The 18,266-nt window shown below is 42.1% G+C and overlaps 1 protein-coding gene across 1 annotated transcript in view; it reads left to right on the forward strand.

Annotated features, from left to right (window-relative positions):
* Cpa6 (carboxypeptidase A6) overlaps nt 1-13,904 on the forward strand; it is a 367,765-nt gene extending 353,861 nt beyond the window's left edge. Inside the window, exons 10-11 of the mRNA XM_052175957.1 lie at nt 6,478-6,562; nt 13,577-13,904. Of these exons, the coding sequence (XP_052031917.1) occupies nt 6,478-6,562; nt 13,577-13,764 (273 nt within the window). The 3' untranslated portion in view covers nt 13,765-13,904. The remainder of the gene's footprint in view (nt 1-6,477; nt 6,563-13,576) is intronic.
* The last annotated feature ends 4,362 nt before the right edge of the window (nt 13,905-18,266 follow it).

An 18,266-nucleotide genomic window follows, 5' to 3' on the forward strand; every position in this document is an offset into this window, starting at 1 on the left:
TTCTGTCTCTTTATCTCACAAATGCAACGAGCTACTCCCAACAGGGTGTAATTCGCCATTAAGGAGCCATCTCAGAGCTATAGCATCAGAAGGCCTGTAAAGTTCAAAAGGAAGGAAAGGCAACAAAGCAATTGCCTATGAGAGGAAGCAGGAGGGTGGCTCCCTAGAGCACAGGGAGCTCTGGGCTATTGCTGCTATTCTGTTCAGTGGCCTGGAAGGTTTAGGCACATACTCAGTTTGTGGTCACTTACTGAGCTGTAAACTTAACATTTGTGGTTGTTTATCCTTTCTCTACTCCTAACACTAAACGTGCAGTGCCTCTCCCGACATCATTTCTCCAACACCAACCAAGTGACCGGTTCAGTTCAGTTCTGACACCACGTGCTCAGAGTAACCATCAGACTCCAAGTTAAGACTGCAGTCCCATGAGATGGCATCCACTGCAGATGCCAACTTCAAACAGGGGATTTTGATGCCTGGAACTAAGGAGTCCAAGGTTCCCAGTACCCACCTTCCCCCCAGTTTCTATAATTTACTGGAACAACTCGCAGATCCCAGAGAAATGCTTCACTCCCTGTTACTGACATGAAACACAGAGCCTGGGATAGCCGAAGGAGAATGCAAGGCTCAACTGAGGCAGGAGGCACAGAGCTTCCATGCCTCCTGAAGTACTCCTGTGTGCTCACCAAAGCAGATGACCCCATTGTCTAGGGGCATCACAGCTCTTCCTTTACATGACACAGTGAACCGGATCTCTGCCCATTCATAATTCAACTCCTTTTCTTAAACTGCTACAATAGGACTGAGGGATGCAATTGGTGTCGATGGAGTAGAGACCAAGGATGCTATCTGTTAACGCTGAAATGCCCAGAACTGTGCTCAACAGCAATTCACCATTCAATCTACAATTCAACAACAACGCTGTTGGGAAATCTGGGGTGAAGCCTGTCAAGATGATGCTTAGAGGTCAAGGTATTTGTAGTGCAAACATGAGGACCTGAGTTCACATCCCCCATACCCATGGAACAAGCCAGGTGTAGTCTTACACACATCTGTAATCTCAGCACTTTGGGGGACAGAAATATGAGAATTGTTGGGCAAGCTGGCTACCAGCCTAGCCAAAAAAAAAAAAATAAAAAAAAAAAAAAAAAAAACAACTGAGTTTCCAGCTCAAGGATAGACATGATAGAAGATCCCAACATATACCTACTCTAGCCACACATACACACACACACACACACACACACACAAACATACACAGAGAGCACATGCCCAACACATACTTCACACATAATAAAAAGATGCATGGGATAGGGGATGGAGAGGGAGAGAAAAATCTGAAATGGGTTAAACATAAACTAAATCACAAAAATTAAGATAAAAAATTTTCAGAAACTAAGCAGTCCCTACATGTTAATCAGAAATCATTACACCCTATTAAAATTCTTTAAAATATTCCACGGGGAGGGGTGGGGTCACAAGCCTCAAATCCAGTGGTGGGTTTTGATGATATAACGATGCCTCAGTGGAACATGTGCCAAAGTAAAGCTTTCGTTTTGTGACTTTGATTCAGCAGGCAGTGTCTGGGCACCATCCTAAAACTGAGCCACCCTGCTAAGGGCCTGGGAACCGGGAACAACCCAAATCATGGGACTGAATTTAACTTGCCATTACCCCGGGGTCAGAGACAACCCTGGGCGACAGTTGTGGAGCAGACACTCAAACAATGAGAAAACAAAGTGCAGGTTTCAAGAGGGTTCTGCTAGGGTGGGGAAAGGCAAAGACAGCCCCACCCTCAGCGGCTGGGAGAAAATCACATCCACTGAGCAACATTCTGATCAACCTTCCCTGTTCACCGCTCACTTTTAGAGTCCCACATGCTGAAGTAGGCATTCAGCAGTGAGTCTAACCTGCAGTCCAGAGCTTCATTTTTCTACCCTTGCCTCTGTTTAAACACACACCTTTTAGCAGCGCGTTTACTGTCACATCTGGTATTTTCTTTTCGTGTTTGATTTCCTTCACACAATCGTCTCACCTTACTTACATATTTCCTTACTCCAGAGAAACCATTTCTTGCGGTTCTCTTCTCTCATCTGTGTCCCGGCGCCCTTCTCTTTTTACTGTACCCTTAAGTAATGTTTTTACTTTATCACACTCACCCCCATTTTAAAATCAAACCCCTCCTCGTTTAACTACTCCCCCTTTATAAATGGATCCATGTGTCCATTTGAACTTCTTCTTTCTTGGGAAATCTTTGTTGTTGTTGTTGTTGTTGCTGCTGCTGCTACTGCTGCTGCTGCTGTTGTTGTTGTTTTAATTTGTTTCTCCACTAATCTTCTTTTCCCTTTTATTTAACCTTGCTTCTTCTATTTAAGAAGACACAAGGAGTTGGAAGCTTCTCATGCTGTGGGGGGGGGGGGGGAGGGTTAGAATTAAAGTTATAAGAATTCCTGTATTAGCAAACGTGATCTACAGAGTCAATATAATCCTCACCAAAATTCCAGGAGCATGGGGCTGGAGAGTTGGCTCAATAGTTAAGAGCACCGACTGCTCTTCCGGAGAACCTGGATTCAATTCCCAGCACCCACATGGTAGTTCCTAACCATCTGTAACTCCAGTTCCAGGGGGAGCTGGTGCCCTCTTGTGGCTGCAACAGGTACCAGGCATGCATATGATACACATACATACATGTAGAAATACCCACACACATAAAACAAAAAATTAAATAACTTCAGATTATTTTAGAAGTCTAAGAACAGTGATCAAAGAAGTGAAAAAGGAAACCCTAAAATTCATATTAAGGACAAAAAAATCAGAATATACAGAGCAGAAAAAAATAATTCTAGGGGATATCAGGACACTTTATCTCAAGTTATATTACAGAGTAATAGTAACAAAAGCAGCATAAACCAATAGAGTAAAATAGAGGGTGCAGAAAAAAATAAAAATTTAAAATTTAAAATAAGAAATAAATAATACACATTTGGTGATTTGCATGAAATGTTCCCCATAGGCTCACAGGGAGTAGCACTATTAGGAGGTGTGGTCTTGTTGAAGGAACTGGGTTACTGTTGGGGATGATAGGAGCTTTGAGGTTTCAGAAGCTCAGGCCAGGCCCAGTGGCCCACCCTCTCTTCCTACTACCTATGGACCAGGCTGTAGACCTCTGCTTTGAAGTTTCTTCAGCTCTATGTCTGCCTGCATGCTGCCAAGATGACAATGGACTAAACCTCTGAACTGTTAGCCAGCCCCAATTACATATTTTTCCTTCGTAAGAGTTGCTATGGCCACAGTGTCTCTTCACAGCAATAGAAGCTCTAAAGTTACACAAGCAACATAGTTGTTTTTAAAGGTTTCAAAAACATTCACTGGCATGAATATAGCCCCCACAACAAATTGTACAGGGAAATCAGAATAACCATATGTAGGAGAAGAAAATTGCCACACCCAAATCTCTTGCACTGCCCAAAAGTAAATCAAAACTGGATCAAAGGGTGAAATGTAAGGTTGTAAAACTACAAAAGGAAAACATGGGACAGTTGCTTTGAAACATAGACAAGGGTTATCTGAAAAGAACCCAGCAGCACAGGAAGCAATCCCCAGACCTGGTGAGGCAGTTACATGCAATCAGAAACATTCTACACAACAAAGGAAACAGCATAGTGAAGAGGAAACATCTTTGGCAACTATGTATCAGTTTGAAACTAATGTCTAGGAAATGTGAAGACCTTAGGGCTTTAGGGTTTCTGCTCCTGCACAAACATCATGACCAAGAAGCAAGTTGGGGAGGAAAGGGTTTATAGAGCTTATACTTCCACACTGCTGTTGATCACCAAAGGAAGTCAGGACTGGAACTCAAGCAGGTCAGGAAGCAGGAGCTGATGCAGAGGCCATGGAGGGATGCTACTTATTGGCTTGCTTCCCCTGGTTGCTCAGCTTGCTTTCTTATAGAACCCAAGAGCACCAGCCCAAAGGTGGTACCACCCACATGGGGCCCTCCCCCCTTGATCACTAATTGAGAAAATGTCCCACAGCTGGATCTCATGGAAGCACTTCCTCAACTGAAGTTCCCTTCTGTGATAACTCTAGCCTGTGTCAAGTTGACACACAAAACCAGCCAATACACCTACAAAACCCAAATACCTCTGAAAGGAACATCCTCATAAATAAGTAGCTAATCAATTGAATGTTTCTAAAGAGAAAAAATCTAAGTGGCCAATAAATATATGAAAACATATTAACATCAGAAAACTACAAATTAAACTTGCCTGGAGAGCCTATCTCCCTCCAGTCGGAATGCCCGTCAACAAGAACACCGGCAATGCTGGCAATGACAAGGCACAGACTAACCCTTGTACGCTATTGGTGAAGCCATAAGCTGACACAGCCACTATGGAAGCCAATGTGGAGTTCCCCCAAAACTAAAAGTAGAACTACCGTAACAAGCAGCGATACTATTCTTGGCCACGTACCCAAAAGACTAAGTCACCATTCATGTTCACTACTGCAATACTCACAAGAGCCAGGAAATGGGACCACCCTAGAAGACCTCCAACAGAGGATGAAGAAAGTGTGGTCCATATACAAAATGTAAATGTATTCATATATAAAGAAAAATCATGACATTTGGAGGGAAAAAAAATGGGTAAAGCTAAAAATCATTCTGGTACAAAATAGGCCACTCAGAAAGACAAATACCTCCTGTTTTCTTGAAGAACCTCGAACTAAAATCTCTCAGGGGGACCTGGGGTGAGGGTGAGTAGGAGTAAGTATACCTGTCATGAAACATGAAGAAGACCCTAAAAAGGGATGAAAAGATCTTAAGGAAAGGGTGAAGGTGGTAGAGAGGGTAATGTAATATATGTGGCTTAAGAGTAGAAAAGGGGTGTATAAGGAGGGAGGATACAGAGAAGGGGTAAGAAAGAATTATGACATGTGTTTAGAAAATCCACAATGAATCCCATTACTTTGTATGCTAATGTTTTAGAACAGTTAAGATTGTGCACATTCCTTACCTAAATAAGCAAAGTGATGCTTTGTTTCTCAATTCATTTTTCATAGTCATCAAAAATAATGAAAGCATGAGTCTCCCAACCAGCAAAATACAGTAATCTTCTAAATGCAGAAACATCTGCATTGATCATAACAGAATATTGCTAAGACTGTTTGAGACAATGTTGAAAATTTTCCATAGACTCTTCGTGACAATGCTTACATTTCTTTTCTGTTGGCTCCCATCAGTGAGATCAGTCCTAAGTGGTCTGTCTGCCAGTGCCTAGAGGCCTGCGCTGGAATAGCCACAAAAGATGGCACTTGCGGCAAACAGGGCCATGTGAATTCATGAGCTTAACAAGGACAGCAATGAAGGGCTCAGTCCTACACACACACCATCATGACCCCAGGGTGCTTCAAATGAAGCATTAAATTATTCACAGGCAAATTGAAACGGGAGAACTGTGTGCTGGTTTCACTGTGCTTCTTTTCCCCTCATTTGTCATCTAATACCTGTCTAAACCCTTGCTAAAACGGCTCCTCTGGTATCCTCTGCAAAGGTTTAAAGAACAATCCACCACTTATGATTTTGACCATGTTGAGTGTGTGTGTGTGTGTGTGTGTGTGTGTGTGTGTGTGTGTATGTGTGGTGGTGGTGTTTTCCCCTGACGTTTGGCATTGAACAAGAACAATGCCACCTTGGACTTTCTGCATCTCAGCAGCAGCTTGAATTAGCTTCGGGAGAGGCTCTGTAACCTCAGAAGTCAGAAAACATCATTAAATTGATATTCTAATTCCCATTGGGAACAAACACACAGCATAAAGGGAGTTGGTCTTTCTTAGTGGTTTCTTAATTGATCCAGAAACATCTGTATATAGCTATTGAAACATATATTTGTGGATCAATATGATTGTCTGAATACTCTTACAGACTGTGCTCTTCAACATTCCTATGAGAAATGTTAAGTATCTGTTACATACACAGACATGTCACTAAGGATAGGATATGAATTAGAGATAAGATGGACATTATCATAGCCCTGTCAACTGTTTTGTAGTAGACAGAAATAAGTGTGCCTGAACCAAAGGGCAGAGCATAGACCAAACAAGCAAGTTCAGGAACTGTGACAACATATCCTAACTTGCCCATTCTTTGCTGTGTAACCCCCTTTAACCTCATTGAACCTTGCCTTTCCCATCTACAAAATAGAACTGTTGTTTATCACTAGCTTGTGTAAGGATCAACCAAATCAAAACTGTGTTTTAATAGGCACTTTGGTCATCAGTACTGTAAAAATAATAAAGTACATTGCAAAATGGACTAGGTAACACCATAAATTATTATTATTATTATTAAATATAGCTGTTAACTCATGAGCCATCTTTGCTCTCTCTGTTGACCTGATCAAGCAATATGCCAGTGTCTCTAGAAGTTTCAGTGCAGCAGTAATAAATGACATGGTTTCCCCCATTTTGCCCTCACAGGAATTTGCAGCTCACAAAGCTGTGAAGGCACTTCGGTCGGTACATGGGATACGGTACAGACATGGCCCTGCCTCCCAAACATTGTGTAAGTTTCCTGTGCATTGCATATTAGAATTGAGCCATGACTTCCCTTTAAGAAGCAAAGTGTGGTTTTAGCTCCTTTGTCAAAGATCAAGTGACCATAGATGTGTGGGTTCATTTCTGGATCTTCAATTCTATTCCATTGATCTACCTGCCTCTCTCTGTACTAATACCATGCAGTTTTTAACACTTTGCTCTGTAATACAGTTTGAGGTCAGAGATGGTGGTTCCACCAGAAGTTCTTTTATTGTTGAGAATAGTTTTTGCTACCCTGGGTTTTTTGTTATTGCAGATGAATTTGTAAGTTGCTCTTTATAACTCTATGAAGAATTGAGTTGGAATTTTGATGGGAATTACATTGAATCTGTAGATTGCTTTCAGCAAGATGGCCATTTTTACTATATAAATCCTGCCAATCCACGAGCATGGGAGATCTTTCCATCCTCTGAGATCTTCTTAGATTTTTTTCTTCAAAGACTTGAAGTTCTTGTCATATATATCTTTTACTTACTTGAATAGAATCACACCAAGGTAAGGAACTAAAATCATCCAGTAGGGGAAAAAACCCAGCATTTTCAACAAATGGTTCTGGTTCAACTGTCGGTCAGCATGTATAAGAGTGCAAATCAATCCATTCTTATCTCCTTTGTACAAAGCTCAAGTCCAAGTAGTCAAGGACCTCCACATAAAACCAGAAACATTGAAACTAATAGAAGAAAAAGTGGGGAAGAGCCTTGAGCACATGGGCACAGGGGGAAATTTCAGGAAAAGAACACCAATGGCTTATGCTCTAAGATCAAGAATTGAAAAATGGAACCTCATAAAATTGTAAAGCTTCTGTAAGGCAAAGGATGCTGTTAATAGGACAAAATGGCAACCAACAGGAAAGACCTTTACCAACCCTACATCCCACAGAGGGCTAATATCCAATATATACAAAGAACTGAAGAAGTTAGACTCCAAAGAACCAAATAACTCTATTAAAAATGGGGTACAGAGCTAAACAAAGAGTTCTCAAATGAAGAATACCAAATGGTTGAGAAGCACTTAAAGAAATGTCCAATATCCTTAGTCATCAGGGAAATGCAAATCAAAACAACCCTGAGATTCTACCTGACACCAGTCAGAATGGCTAAGATCAAAAACTCAGGTGCTAGCAGATACTGGAGAGGATGTAGAGAAAGAGGAATACTCCTCCATTGTCAGTGAGATTGCAAGGTGGTACAACCACTCTAAAAATTAGTCTGGTGGCTCCTCAGAAAATTGGACATAGCTGAGGACCCAGATATACCACTCGTGGGCATATACCCAGAAAATGTTCCAACATGTAATAAGGACACTTATACTCTACTACATGCATAGCAGTCATATTTATGATAGCCAGGGACTGGAAAGAACCCAGAAGTCCCTCAATAGAGGAATGGATACAGAAAAAATGTGGTTCATTTACACAATGGAGTACTACTCCATTAAAACATCATTAAAAACAATGAATTCATGAAATTCTTAGGTAAATGGATGGAACTAGAAGATATCATCCTAAGTGAAGTAACCCAGTCACAAAAGAACATATATGGTATGCACTCACTGATAAGTAGATAAAAGCTCAGAATACCCAAGATATAATTCTTAAGCCACATGAAGATCAAAAAGAAGGAAGATCAAAATGTGGATATTTCAGTCCTTCTTAGAAAGAGGAACAAAATACCCATGGAAGGAGATACAGAGACAAAGTGTGGATCAGAGACTGAAGGAAAGGCCATCCAGAGACTGCCCCACCTGGGGATCCATCCTATACACAGTTACCAAACCCAGACACCATTGTGGAGGCCAAGAAATGCTTGCTGACAGGAGCTGGATATAGCTGTTCCCTGAGAGGCTCTGCCAGAGCCTGACAAATATAGAGGTGGATGCTCCCAGCCAACCATTGGACTAAGCACAGGGTCCCCAATGGAGGAGTTAGAGAAAGGACCCAAGGAGCTGAAGGGGCTTGCAGCCCCACAGGAGGAACAACAATATCAACCAACCAGACCCCAGAGCTCCCAGGGACTAAACCACCAACCAAAGAGTAAACATGGAAGGACCCATGGCTCCAGCTGCATATGTAGCAGAGGATGACCTAGTCAGACATCAGTGAGAGGAGAAGCCCTTGGACCTATGAAGGCTCAATGCCTCAGTGTAGGGAAATTCGAGGGCAGTGAGGTGGGAGTCAGTAGGTGGGTGGGCAGGAGAACACCCTCATAGAAGCAGGGGAAGAGGGGTGGATAGGGGGTTTTCGGAGGGGAAACCAGGAAAGGAGATAACACTTGAAATGTAAATAAAGAAAATAATAATATTAAAAGAAAAGAAGCAAAGTGTGTTCTCAATATAGCAAAATTTGTGACTATCAGATTATCCAAAGAAGATGGGAGGATTGGTGCCTGTTTAGTTTCCCACAGCTTGATAGAAATCGCTGTACCGATTTAAACCAATACTGGGCAGAGAGCATGCTAAGCATGCAGTAATGACTGTAAGTTGAAGTGAGATCCCTTGACAGTGGAAAGTACCCAGATGGGCTCCTTAAGCAATTTTGTAAGTACTGTAAGTGTAGCAATGGCCTCAGGAAGATAATGAAGAAAATGTTTCAGCTCGCCAGCAGCTTCCCTTTGTCCCTTTCCTCTGCACTCCTGTTATGAAATGCCATTTCATACCCAGCATCTTCATCTCGATTTTCTCTCAAAGATTGATTTTAAAGTGTTTCTTTTATGTAAAATCAAAAGGAACCAGTATATGGAAAGAACTTGGGTACTGTCAGGTCTCTTCCTGAGCCAGTCAGATGTGTTGTCCTAGCCAGGGTATCGATTAATTCTGGTTTTTAATTTCTTCAAATGCAACATGAATAATTGGATTACATCATTCCTCATGACCTCCCAGCTTCTACACTTTATTATTACTGGGAAAGTGAAGTGAACAGTCATGCATGTGGGGATGTCTGTGTGTGCATGCAATCACACGCTGTACGTCACGTACACGCACCAGCATCTGATGATGTTCCTTCATAAGGCGGATCTTCTCCTTGGTATCTTTACATGATCTTGCTGTCCTACCCATCATTTTATTCCACAGAGGTGAACTGTTCATTAACAAGTCGAATAAGTTTATGTTGAAAGTGAGAGCGCACAGTGTCAATAGGCTGATTCCACAGTTCATGATTTTTGGTCCATGCTGACCTTTTAAGATGGTTTCTCCTTTCTCCCCTATCTTCCCACTTATGTCCCCTTTTCTCCATCCCTCTACTCCCTATCACTTTTCTCTCTTACTCACCGTTCATCTGACCCTCCTACTCACTCCCCCTTCCTTTCTGATATGGTCTTGATAGAGAGCCAAAGTTTACCTTAAATTTACCATCCCCCTGCCCCAGCCCCAGCTACATTGCCTGACTATAGAACTGTTCTTTAGTTGTCTTGAAAGGGAAAGTGGTATTTACAAGACATCACATACCATCTGATACCAGTGTAATACCTATATTGAAACTTTAAAGTCATTGTCTTTTCATCTTGGTACACAGACATAGCCACACTATCATAGTTACAGAGAACAATCTGTTACCATAGAAATGAGCCTGCTGCGTCACCATGAGGTAATGCGTGGCACGTGCTGTCTCTGACTCTGGCTTCCATTTGCACACTATCCAGGGGGACATTGAAGCCACAGCACAATGTCTGCCCTTAGCCTAAGCCAAGGGAATCTTAGAGGTACCCGGGTTGCTCAGCTGTGCTAGTCATAGAATGAGTCCATCCTACTCGTCCTAGGAAATTGTGTTAAAAAGCACACTGTTACCAGGCATGATGGTACACACTTGGAATCTAGCACTCTGGAGGTAGTGGAAAGGAGATTCACAAGTCCATCTTGGTCTATAAGAGTTCTGGGACAGTCTAGTCCACAACAAATTTCAGGACAGGTTAGAGCTATATAGTCAGACTGTTAGGTTTTGGGAGGGTGGGGGGTTGGTGTGTGGGTGAGGGATGTTTGTGTTTAAAAGGCCTGGCAGTGACAGCACATGCCTTTAATCCTAGCATTGGGAGACAGAGGCAGGAGAATCTCTGAGTTCAAAGCCAGTCTGGTCTACAAAGCAAGTTCCAGAACAGCCAGGGCCACACAGAGAAATCCCGTCTCAAAAAACAAAGTGGAGAGGGCACTTCGTGTTCAGTGCTCAGTGTTTAGTGCTCAGTGTTCAGTGCTCAGTGCTCAGGGTTCAGGGCTCAATGGTCAGTGCTCAATGTTTAGTGTTTAGTGTTCAGTGCTCAGTGCTCAGTGTTCAGTGTTCAGTGCTCAGTGCTCAGTGTTCAGTACTCAGTATTCAGTGCTCAGCATTCAGTGCTCAGTGCTCAGCGTTCAATGCTCAGTGTTCAGTGCTCAGCGTTTAGTGCTCGGTGCTCAGTGCTCAGTGTTCAGTGCTCAGTGCTCAGTGCTCAGCGTTTAGTGCTTAGGGTTCAGGGCTCAATGGTCAGTGCTCAGTGTTTAGTATTCAGTGTTCAGTGCTCAGTGCTCAGTGCTCAGTGTTCAGTGCTCAGTGCTCAGGGTTCAGTGCTCAGGGTTCAGGGCTCAATGGTCAGTGCTCAGTGTTTAGTGTTCAGTACTCAGTGTTCAGTGTTCAGCGTTTAGTGCTCAGTGCTCAGTGTTCAGTGCTCAGTGTTCAGTGCTCAGTGCTCAGTACTCAGCATTTAGTGCTCAGGGTTCAGCATTTAGTGCTCAGTGTTCAGTGCTCAGTGCTCAGGGTTCAGGGCTCAATGGTCAGTGCTCAGTGGGTAAAGTGTTTGCTATACCAAAAGTGAGGATAAGAATTAAACCTCAGAACTCACATTAAAACCAGAGTCGGCTTCTGCAGTGGAAACATGCCTATCAGAGGGTGGGAGGTGGAGACGGAAGAATCTCCGGCAGTTCGTGGGCCAGCTATTCTGGCATATGCAACTATGGACAACTTTAAACCCTGCGTTGACAAGGCGGAAGGCAATGATCTCCACATGTATGCTGTGGTGCACACATGCACACAGGAACATGTAATAGCTTACAAACATGTGCACATGCACATACACATGCATTTTAAAAAGTGATATTGTCTGAGTAAATAAACATGTATGGTCTCAAGATTTAATAACAATAGCACATGTATAGCAAACTGGATCACAGAAATTTCAGGAAAGAAAGTACATCAAGATTTTTCTGTGAATATTAATTCATTTAATAAATTACTCCCCTTGGGGCTTTTTATTCTAAACTCTGTATAGTAGACACTTTGGGGTGTAAATGAGTAAAGTAATAATAGCATATCCAAAGTGCTTTCAAGTGATTTATTATTTTATTTAACTTTAAAAGCAACCCTTGTGTAGCCGGTGTTGGCATTACCTTTTTTAAGGGAGTTTGAGGTGCAGGGAAGGCGTGCAGCAGGTGGACGTGGATGCCTGGCACACAGGCAGGGTACCTTCAGTCAGTATCCTGTGCTTTCAGCCCTTCCCTGAAACGCTGCAGCATGTGAGGCCACAGGAGCCGGAGGAGAGAGTAACCAGAATGGACTGTGAGCTATGTTAAGTTCTATGAGAGGCTAACAGTGGTGTCTGAGAGGAGAACAAGGTTACAGAAAAGGAGATTAGATATAGGGCCAGGGGTGACCTTCAAGCACAACAATCTTTACAAGCAGAGGCAAGAACTAGCCTAAACATGTTTGTGGGTGCTGCCATCTTTCAATTCCCTTGAGTTCTCAAAACAAAATAAGGAGAGGGGAGGAAAGTGTGGTAACCAGGGGTGTACAGCGATGTTATGAAGAGGGATTGTTGAGCATTTTAGCCAATGCATATGTAAGGAGTGACACTAGGACCCAGAAGAGATTCACAAATAGATGTGGCAGTATCACCTGGAACCAAGACAGTGGGGGGAGAAGAAAGGAAAGGATGGAGGGAGGGATGGAGAGAGGGAAGGAGAGAGGGAAGGAGAGAAGGAAGGAGAGAGGGAGGGAGGGAGGCAAGGAGGGAGGGAGGGAGAGAGGGAGGGAGGGAGAGCAGCATATCTTCTTCTGAGCTAAAAAGGGAAAACTTGGGGTTCTAATGTCATCAGAGGAGATGATGCTTAACCATTTGAGGGCAGGGATAAAATGAGGAGTGGATAAGCTGAGAATGAGAAAATTCAGTAAATGTGAGGCTGTGGAGCCTTGGACAGTGCACACCACAGGCCTGTCCTCCACAAGGATCCTCTCTGATGCCCTTCCCTGGACTGAAGTCAGAAAACCTGGTGGAAAGTTGATCATGAGAGGAGCTGCAGCCAAGTAAGGGCAGGAAGGCACTGGGAAGATCTGGGGGAGGTTTCAGTGAGCTGACCAGCCATGGCTGGAAACCTCAGGAAAGCAGGGAGGTCTGGGAACTCAAGGCGGAAGGCAGGAAGGGGCACCACAGGAGTGAGAGAGCACAGGAAGAGGGGAGATAGGGGACTTCAGGAGCCAGGACTCCAATTTCCCAGGCCTTGGAAGGAAAGAACTGGGTAATAAAAACAACAGAGGTTTCTCGCTGTAGGTTGCTTATCGGTGGGTAAAGCAAGCAGACGAAGATAAACACTATGGAAACTGAGGTTGAGGAATTTTGAGGTCATCACACTGGCACAGTGGTGATGCCATGAGCCAGAGGCCAAAGAACTACGTTAGAGTATTCTTTCAACTTTTGCTTATTATTACTGGGGGGCAAGGGTGGGGGCAGCGTGCATGTGGAAGTCAGAGGACAGCTATGTGAGTCAGTTCTCCCCTTCCATCTTTACATGAGTTCCATGAAGCAAATCAAGTCCTTTGCTGCAAGTTTACCTGCTTAGCCAGCTATCTGAAGTCATTCTTATTAAAGTGCTATTTCAGTGCAAGAATTTGGGAGGGTTTGGTGAGCATGCATTTTATACACAAGTGTGTGTGTATGTGTGTGTGTGTGTGTGTGTGTGTGTGTGTGTGTGTGTGTGTGTAAATTAATGCATACTCCTTAGTGAAGTGACTCTTTTTAACTTTTAGATGTAAGCTCTGGCAACTCAATGGATTGGGCTTATAAAAATGGAATACCCTATGCGTTTGCTTTTGAACTGCGAGACACTGGACATTTTGGATTTCTACTGCCAGAGATGCTCATCAAACCCACCTGCACAGAGACCATGCTGGCTGTGAAGAATATCACCATGCACCTGCTAAAGAAATGTCCTTGAGAGGACCACTCGTCTGGTCTACCAACGCAGAGAAAGCAGACACTGACCAAAAGGCTCCTTGGCAAGTGTAACTGTTTAGACTGGAAGGACCCATGCACCTTACAGGATCTTTCATGCAATTCGACACTTTGCAATGACAGAAAAGTAGGGCACAGCCTACTTTGGTCTGAGAAGAAAATCCACTTTAGATTTTCTTTTAGAAAATTCCTTTAGAGTCTTATTTGATTACAAGAGGGGAGGGAATGTTTTCAAATTCCTTTATCTCAAAAAGTGTACAAATTAGTTAAGGATCTCCCTTCTCTCAACCACTATGCCCTTGACTAAGACCTATGTTACCAACGACATTTAATTACTTGGTTCTTATTTGAAATTGAAACAATCAATTGTACTTCTTAATAAATATATAATTTTTCAAAGACTAACATTTATCTCAGTTCAGTGCACTGTATACACTTATAAAAGGTTGGGCAGATGTTCCAATAGACATGAACCCACAGAGCTGTGGTTCACTGCACAAGATAGACCCTGGCAACACTGAATCATAAATAGAGGAGGAGGCTCCTGAGGCCCACCCCAGCTGAGAATTTATTGGCAGTTAAGGGCTGTAGGATATGGGGAGTCATTTTTCTTTCGTTGTGTAGCCACTGGCAAGTCTCTTATGAACTAGTAAATAACCCCACATGCATGCGGATGCACACAAACAACTCTAATTAACTCTGAGTTATTTTAAGAAGAGTGAGAAGTTAGAAGGGAGCTGTGTTGGCAAAAAAGAGGTGCAGAGAAAATGCGATGGGGTTAAGAGAGGAGAAAGGGGTGACTGTGTCTAAACACATGCAGTGGTTCTCATCCTTCCTAATGCTGGGATGCTTTAAAACAGTTCTTTATGTTGTGGTGACCCCTCCCCAATCATAAAATTATTTTGTTGCTACTTCATAACTGTAATTTTGCTACTGTTATGAATATTAATGTAAATATGTAAAACTATAAATATGCAGGATATCTGATGAGACCCCAAAGGGCAACAGGTGGAGAACTATTCATTATATGCATATATGAGATTGTCAAAAAATTAAAAAAAAACAGCAAAATTGAGTGACTTATGTTTATATCCTGAGAATCCCACTTTTAAAAAAAAAGTGAAATAAGCTAAGCACGGTAGCACAGACATTTAATACAGGATACCCAAGAGGTTGAAGCAGGAAGATTCCAAGATCATGGTTTCCTAGGGCTATAGAGTAAGTTCAAGACCAGCCTGGTCAAATTAATGAGACTCTAAAAATAAAAATGAGAGAGGTCGAGGGGAATATAGCTCACTGGTATGTCACTTTACCTAGCATTTATTGGGCCTTAGATTCACAATGCTGACAAAAAATAAGTCAAGCAAGGAGTTTTACAATAGTGATCTCATTTAGAAAGGTGACATAGACTTCCATCTCCAGGAAGTCAACAGGGTATGTATCTTCACCACTGAAAATAAGCTCCTAGATGAGGTAGAACTTTTGTAAGATAGGGTCTCTTCTACCTCTTTGTCTTTACTGCTCAGACCACACACACACCAAAACACCAGGTCCATGGCTGTTTAAAATTGTTATTTTATTATTTATTACCATTAGACAATAAAGTAAGGATAAAAGTAAGGACAAGTAAAGTTAGGCTAGGCCTTGAATAAATATGGAAACCTAGAAAAGTATTCATGCAGACCTATTTTCACACATTGTGAGAAGTGGATCAAGAGAGCAGAGCCTAAGGCTACACCAAGCTGTGAAGTCCATTAAGTTTACTTCTACCAGAATTCTCAGATTACCAAGGGTCAAACCTTCAATGTGAGGGTAGACTAGATTATCATACACCCTTACAACTTTACACACATGCATATACACACACACACAGAGAGAGAGAGAGAGAGAGAGAGAGTCACATACACTTAGACACTTTAAAAAAAGATATTATTTATGAGTACACTGGAGCTGTCTTCAGACACCAGAAGAGGGCATCAGAACCCATTAAAGATGGTTGTTAGCCACCATGTAGATATTAGAAATTGAACTCAGGACTTCTGGAAGAGCAGAGAGTACTCTTAACTACTGAGCCATCTCTCCAGCCCCCCACCTAGACATTCTTACACACTCACACATTCTTTCTTACACACACATACACTCACACACTCTTATTCTCTCACACACAAATTTATGAAGTCACATACACTTAGACACTCTTGCACACTTACACACTTTCTCTTATACACACACTCTTGTTCTCTCTCTCTCTCTCTCTCACACACACACACACACACACACACACATGCACACACACTATTTAATGGTCCAAAAGGAAAACTGACCATTTCCAATTGGGAGAAAAGTAGTGTAACAAGAAATTGCTACTAAAAATTTAGAAAGATATATCAGTTCCCATGAAAGTTTATGGCCCAAATCCATTCTTCTTATGTTCCATGCTGGTAATACTTCCAAGCATTCAATAGAAAGCCTCTTAAAATTTTTTGTCTGACCAAAACATAACTATAAGGATAAAGAGATGGCCTGAAAACTTCCAGAGGACAGAAAAAGACCCAGTCAAAAGATTGAGGACATATGTTGCATGAACTTCTCTGGTACCACTAAAGCTGAAAGATAATAGAGAAATGTTTTCAGGGTTTGGGGAAGGAATTCATTCTCCCCCAAAAAACATTTATACTCAGCAAAATTAATGATGAAATATGAGAGTAAAGTGTAAACATTTTCATAAAAGTGAGTTCTTAATAATTTGCCTTTTCCTGTTGTAGGATTCAAAAGCATTCAGGAATCATGTTTGGATGTGAACTATCCCCCTAAAAGTCTCATCTGTTAGGGTGTGGTCCCAAGTTCCTGGTACTATTTTGGAAGGCAATGAAGCTTAGATTCTGGATGTATGTCAGCCAGAAAGGTGTCAGGGATGTTGTGTCCCTGGGCCTTTCCCATCTCCTGGCCACCATGAGGTGAAAGACTGCAAACTCCATCGTGTGCATCTTGGCCATGCTGCTCAACCCTTTCCATGGGCCCAGAATCAACAAAAGCAAGGCTAAGGATTGACAGCTCTGAAACCAGGAGCCAAAACAAATCTTTGCTCCTTTGTTTATGGCAGTGTTTAGTCACAGGGATAATAAAAGTAACATGAGGGAGAATCTAACACAGGAGAAGGGCATGGGGGAAATCTCAAGGTAATAGGTAAAGCAAAAGTCTCAGGTAATAATTATTTAATAGTAATAGTTATACTATAGTAATAACTTGTAGACGTATTGGCTTGGAATAGGGGAAGAGATCTGAGCTTTTATATGAGCATGGAGTTACATGTCATACACCCATAAATATGTTCAAGGCAATTTTTACTTGTAGAAGACTTGGATAAACTCATAGGAAACATATAGAAAAACAAGCACACAATAACTAGAGTTCAACTAGCAAAAGGAAATGTTCTATTTTTTAGAAACTATCCTAGAATGCTGCATGACTTAGTTCTAAATGACATAAAGTCAAGTAGCATCATTCATAAATGTACCAGGACAGAAGAAGCAAGCAAGATGGGCCATAAGATAGCATTGTCCTCATCCTCCATAGGAGAAGTCAGTACTCTCTGTCTTAGTTAAGGTTTTACTGCTGTGAATAGACACCATGACCAAGGAAACCCTTATGAAAGAGGACAGCTCATTGGGACTGGCTTATAGATTCAGGGATTCAGTCCACTATCATCATCTCAGGAAGCATGGCAGTGTCGGGTAGGCACAGTGCTGGAGAAGGAGCTGAGAGTTAGAACTCTGCATCTTGGTCTGCAGGCAGCAAAAGGAGACTCTGTACCACACTGGGAAGATCTCAAAGCCCACCCCAACAGTGACACACTTCCTCCAACAAGACCACACCTCCAATAGTGCCACTCCCCATGAGCGCAACACTCAAACACATACCTATTCGAACCACCACAGTCTCTAAGGCTGAAAAGAAATCCAGGAAGATCTGCATACATATATTAGTTAAAATAAGAAAGCAGGGTCAATGGCATGTGTCAGCAGATAAGAGTACTTGCCAACAAGTCTTGAGTTCAATCCTCAGAGCCCACATAGTGAAAGGAGAGAACTCACACAAGTTATCCTGTGATCTAGACATGTTTGCCATAGCATGTATACTTGTACATACATGCATGTGCACAGAAACACAAACACGTAACTATGACCAAAAAGTAAATATTAAAAGAAATAAAGAAACATTAAAAATCCTTGGACTAATATCCACATGATGGAGCCCTGCCAGCACATACATGACAACTCTGTGGCATGTATGACCTTGTCAAGACCACAAGAATGGGAACAGGACACCATGACCAATAGGAATAAGAAGTAACACAAGAACAAATAAAGTCCTGTTACTTTTAGCCTTTACTTCTTACATATTTAATAAACTTTCATTTGAGGAGAGTTAATAAAGATATTTCAATATAGGCTTAATCACAAGGATTAAGAGAAATAGAGGCAC

The sequence above is a fragment of the Apodemus sylvaticus genome, chromosome 3 (genome assembly GCF_947179515.1).
Source record: "Apodemus sylvaticus chromosome 3, mApoSyl1.1, whole genome shotgun sequence".
Classification (NCBI taxonomy): Eukaryota; Metazoa; Chordata; class Mammalia; order Rodentia; family Muridae; genus Apodemus; species Apodemus sylvaticus.